General features: G+C 68.0%; 1 protein-coding gene across 1 annotated transcript in view; it reads left to right on the forward strand.

Annotated features, from left to right (window-relative positions):
- Nucleotides 1-4971, forward strand: part of Ncor2 (nuclear receptor corepressor 2) — a 92709-nt gene extending 87738 nt beyond the window's left edge. Inside the window, exons 42-45 of the mRNA XM_013023047.1 lie at nt 761-814; nt 2696-2929; nt 3667-3846; nt 4005-4971. Coding sequence (XP_012878501.1) covers nt 761-814; nt 2696-2929; nt 3667-3846; nt 4005-4168 — 632 coding nt within the window. The 3' untranslated portion in view covers nt 4169-4971. The remainder of the gene's footprint in view (nt 1-760; nt 815-2695; nt 2930-3666; nt 3847-4004) is intronic.
- The last annotated feature ends 437 nt before the right edge of the window (nt 4972-5408 follow it).

Below are 5408 nucleotides of genomic sequence, written 5' to 3' on the forward strand. Positions count from 1 at the left end.
CCCACCCAGAGCTGCCCACGGGGGGAGGGGGCAGGCCCCACCCAGAGCTGCCCACGGGGGGAGGGGGCAGGCCCAGCCCAGAGCTGCCCACGGGGGGAGGGGGCAGGCCCAGCCCAGAGCTGCCCACGGGGGGGGGTGCAGGCCCCACCCAGAGCTGCCCACGCGGGGGAGGGGGCAGGCCCCACCCAGAGCTGCCCACGGGGGGCGGGGGGGCAGGCCCAGCCCAGAGCTGCCCACGCGGGGGAGGGGGCAGGCCCCACCCAGAGCTGCCCACGGGGGGGAGGGGGCAGGCCCAGCCCAGAGCTGCCCACGGGGGGAGGGGGCAGGCCCAGCCCAGAGCTGCGCACCGCCCTTCCTTGACTCCAGGAGCTGGTGCTGCCTCCAGCCGCCTGCCAGCCTCCTATGGGTGCTTGTGGCTCTTGTGGGGTGGGTGGGCCAGCACAGCATGCCGCTGGCCAAGATGGCAGGTGCCCACACACACCCCTGGGCCCCGCCCAGGGCAGCCTGCAGCTGACCAGGGCTGGTGTAGAACATTGCCCATGGCCCTGCTCAGCCAGGAACTCCAGAGCCTGGCCCTGTAAGCATGGCCGCCCGTCCTGTGAGGCTCAGGCTCTTGCTCCACCCTGCCTTGTAGACCCTCTGGAAGGAGCTGGACCGCCCCGGTCATGCCCTGTACTGGCCAGGGCCACACAGGGTAGGTGAGGCTGGTATCCTGGGGTCTGCAGGCCATAGGCCTCACCCACTTGTTCTCCACCTCCAGATATTGGCCAGCCTGGGACGGAGATCTTCAACATGCCTGCCATCACCGGAGCAGGTAACGTCCCCCAGCCAGCCTGCCTCTGTGGGACGCGGGGTTCCTGTCCAGGCGGCAGCCCCAGGGGCTTGTCTGCGGCGAGCGCCTGCTCATGCCAGGCATCTGCAGGCCACGTCAGGGCAGCCCCCTGTTTGAGGTCAGGGTCAGGACAGCTTCCCTGAAAACTGCAGCCAGTGATCTGTTTTATACAGAATCACATGCACAGGTGTGAGAAAGCTGAGTGCAAATCACTGTTTCTTAAGCAGAAGCAGGAAAGGTGTGGTGTTTGGGGGCTGGAGGGGTGCAGGTGCTGGGGTGGGCCTTTGTGGCCCGCCCTCCGATGGGAGGCCGCGAGTCCAGCCCTGCGCCTTGCGGACACTGCCAGGGCTCATGGGGCGCCTGAGAGCTTCCCGCAGGAGAACGCTCCTGGAATGTTCCAGATCTTGATGCAGGTGCTCCACACCAGGTGTACCTGTTTATAGAAAATCGTGGGTGGGGCTGGGCAGGTGGCTCAGTGGAAGAGCGCTTGCCTCGCATGCACGAGGCCCTGGGTTCGATTCCTCAGCACCACATAAGCAGAAAAAGCCAAAAGTGGTGCTGTAGCTGAAGTGGTGGAACGCTCGCCTTGAGCTGAAGAGCTGAGGGACAGCGCCCAGGCCCAGAGTTCAGGCCCCATGGCAAAAAAGAAAATTATGGTGGCACAGTGAAGATGGGAGGCAGGCATGGTGAAGCCCCGGCCCAGTGCCGCAGGGTCACGGGTCATAACCCTGAGTGCCAGGGCCCTGGCCCTGGCCGCAGCGATGGGCTGCTCTTGGGGATCTTTGTGTTTTGGGGCGCTCCCGCTGTGCCATTGCGTGCTTGCCTGATGCCCACAGCACAGCTGTTTTTGAAATACAGCTGGACTGGCCCACACCACGCAAGATGCTGTCGTGAGGGGACCTGGGGAAGAGAAGCAGAGCCAGAGGCAGGCAGAGGGCAGGGCCCCAGACTTCACCCCCGGGGGCCGGCGCAGGGCCCCAGACTTCACCCCCGGGGGCCGGCGCAGGGCCCCAGACTTCACCCCCGGGGGCTGGCGCAGGGCCCCAGACTTCACCCCCGGGGGCCGGCGCAGGGCCCCAGACTTCATCGCCGGGGGCCGGCGCAGGGCACAGAGCTTTACCCCAGCTGCCATACCAGCTGGTCAGCCCAGGCCCAGATCACAGACAGGAAGGCCGGAGCATCCCTGCGGCCTCCCCCGCGCGGCCTCCAGACCCTCCAGGGCTGCAGCCAGCAGGGGACTCCAGCCCTTCAAACCCCAGGGGCCCGGATTTGAAAGCGTTCTGGCTAAAGAGACCCAGCTTTGCAAAGGTCCCCCAGACCAGCTGTGAGCGAAAGCAAGGGAAAGGAGCCCCGCAAAGCAGAGGCGGCCCCAGGGCCGCATAGGGGGTCCAAAGCGTGGTTGTCCTGTCTAGCCTGCCCTGTCCCCAGCTGCACATAACTGCATGGCTGCGTCCCCACCCCGCACCTCCGCACCTCTCTCTGGCTCCCGGCCTGGGGCCGGGCTGCGGTCCCCCCCACACACACCCCCTGGCCCGCAGGCTCCACTCCACCTATGCACCCCGGAGCCCGACTCCAAACAGGCTGCTTCCCATCCGGCCTGCCGCTTTATTTAAGGGTGTTTAAAAACCGGCCTCCGCCCAGGACTGAACACTGGGGCTTCTGACCTCCCAGTGTGCACAGAGGTGGGTGGGGCCCAAGAGCAGGGGGCCCCGCGTTAGGAGCCCCGTCACCCCTTCGGGAGGGAAGGACGCAGAACCGTGTTGCTTTGCTGAAATGTGCTCACTGTGTATTTCTCTCTCCCCTCCCCCTCCCCGCCCCCTCTGGCTCCCGCCCCTGTGTGTCGTCTGTCTGTCTCTCTCCCAGGCCTTATGACCTGTAGAAGCCAGGCGGTGCAGGAGCATGCGGGCACCAGCATGGGGCTGGAGGCCATTATTAGAAAGGCGCTCATGGGTAAATACGAGCAGTGGGAGGAGCCTCCGCCTCCGCCGCTGGGCACCGGTGCTTTTAACCCTCTCAATGCCAGTGCCAGCCTGCCCGCTGCCGCTCTGCCTGTAACCGCTGCTGACGGACGGAGCGACCCCACGCTCACCTCGCCAGGTCTGCAGGCCTCTCCCCGTCCGCCCGTCTGTCCGCGCCGTGTCATTAACCTCCCCCCCTGCGCGCCTCACCCTCCGGCTTTGGAGCTTGTGACTTGATTTTTGTGCTCGTTTCCTGTCGTGAGTTTGCTAATCAGAAGCTGGGCACCCTCCCCGCCCCCCCGCACTGCCGCTCCCGGACACCGGCACCCTGCCCGCCCCTCCCCTGCTAGGCCCCAGCCACGATCCCCAGGGCTGGGCTAGGGGGCCACCCGCTGGCAGAGGCAGCCCCCCCAGGCCTGCCTGGCATGCTACGGCTGGACTGGGGCTGATAGGAGGAGGCCGGGGTCTGTGTGACCTCCAGAACCAGAGGGCCAGCCCCTCTCCCCCCCCCCCCCCCCCCCCCACCCCCCGTCACCCAGGCTCTGTCCACCCCTCTCACGGGCAGGAGCCGAGCAGAGGAGGCCTGGGCCCAGTGGTCCATCTGGACCCAGAGTCCCACAGAAGTTCTGTCTGTGGCAGCTCCAGTGCCATCCTGGGTGAAGCAGGTTCTGGTCCTAGGGGGCTGGGGTGGGGCGCAGCCCAGCTCCGAGCTGCACCGGGGCTCTGCTCTGGCTGTCTGGTCGGCCTGGGCTGGGGTGTCATCGGGTCCTCAGCCCCTGCAGGCCCCGGGCGCAGACGCCCCCCGCCCGGTCCCTGGCCCACACCTGGCCGCGCCCTTCTGCAGCCTCCAACGCTGCCTCCCCCTCCCCCCTGCAGGTGGTGGCGGGAAGGTCAAAGCCCCTGGCAGGCCCGGCAGCCGCAAGGCTAAGTCCCCGGCCCCCGGCGCCGCATCTGGAGAGCGGCCGCCCTCCGTCTCCTCCGTGCACTCCGAGGGCGACTGCAACCGCCGGACACCGCTCAGCACGCGCGTGTGGGAGGACCGGCCCTCGTCCACAGGTGGGCCCTCGCCCGCCCCAGCCTGGGCCTGCAGGGAGGGGGAGGGGCGGGGAGGGGGCGCTGGGGCCCGAGATGAAGCTAGGCCTTCTCTTGTCTGGGGTAGGCGGGAGGGCGGGCTGTGGCCCTCCCACCTTCCCACCGGCCCCCGTGTCCCGCAGGTTCCACGCCCTTCCCCTACAACCCCCTGATCATGCGGCTGCAGGCCGGAGTCATGGCCTCCCCGCCCCCACCGGGCCTCCCCGCCGGCCCCCACCATGCCTGGGACGGGGAGCCCAAGCCTCTGCTCTGCTCTCAGTACGAGACGCTGTCCGACAGCGAGTGACTTCCAGTGACTTCCAGTGACTTCCGTGCAGCGCAAGTGGTGTGGGGCCCGGCGCGTGCCTTGGAGCCGCCCGGAGCCGGCCTGCGCGTCCGTCCACCGCCCGCCATCCGTCCACCGCGGCTCCTGCCTGTCTTAAGCCTTAACCAAGCCCCGCCCCGGGCTGGCCCTGCGCAGTGACCTTACTCAGGAGACGTTCGCCTGGTGCTCGGGACGGGAGGGAGGGGAGGCGGGGAGGCGGCAGGCCGGGGACCCAAGCCAGGACGACCACGCACCTCCATGCCACCGCCCGCCCTCCCCTCGATCTGGAACCAAAGTCTATACCGAGCTAGCGGCCCTGCCCCCTCGCGCTGCCCCACCCGCTTCCCGCTGGACAGGCCACGCAGGCCCTGTCCCCCCAGCGCTCTTGTCCACAGACCCCACAGGCAGCCCAGGCCGGCCAGGCCCGAGTGCAGCAGGCTGGGTGCAGGCCGGGCACGCAGGAGCCGAGGAGCTGGATGGTGCGCGGCGCGGGAGGGAGGTGGTGTAAACGATGCATTGGTTTACAGGGTGTATTTTTGATACCTTCAGTGAATGAGTTCAGATGTTTTCCATGAGGAAGGATTTTCCCCAGTATCGCTGCTGTGCTTTCCCACCTCTGCTTGCCGTCCGGAGGCGGCCCCAGGGCCCCGGGCGGAGGCCAGGGACCCCACGTCCTCCCTCCTTCCCTAGGTGGGATGAATTCATGCGTGATCTGTGGCCGCCACCGGCAGCGTGGTGGGGTCTTGTCATTCACACACATTGTTCTGATTAAAAACAGAATCATACTCGAGCCCCACAGGCTGCTCTCTTCTGGGGGGAGGGGCAGGCGCGCCTCACAGTGAGCGGCGTTGGGCGGCGGTGGTGGCCTCGGCCGGGTGCGGGGGCCACATGCAGGCTGGTGCTGCCCGGTCCCCGGCCAGTGCTGGCCTGCCTGCCTGCTTAGGGTTAATGCCCTGGGGCCGCGGGGCTGGCAAGGCCTGCCCAGCCCTTCCTCGGTGCTGGAGAGGAGGGCTGCAGCTCCCTGGGCCCTGGCTCCTGTGGGGGCAGGGCTGGGCCGGCCGCAGCGTGCAGGGTGCCCAGCAGGGTGGTGTGGGGCCAGCCCGCGGGGGCCTCTGCTGCTGGGGCATCTCCCACGCGGCCTTTCAGACCCATTTGGCCTTGTTTCCCCCATTTACAAACGCGGACGCTCCTGGGCCCCCGCCTCCCGGCACAGTCTGTGCTG

This window comes from Dipodomys ordii, unplaced genomic scaffold (genome assembly GCF_000151885.1).
Source record: "Dipodomys ordii isolate 6190 unplaced genomic scaffold, Dord_2.0 Scaffold66, whole genome shotgun sequence".
Classification (NCBI taxonomy): Eukaryota; Metazoa; Chordata; class Mammalia; order Rodentia; family Heteromyidae; genus Dipodomys; species Dipodomys ordii.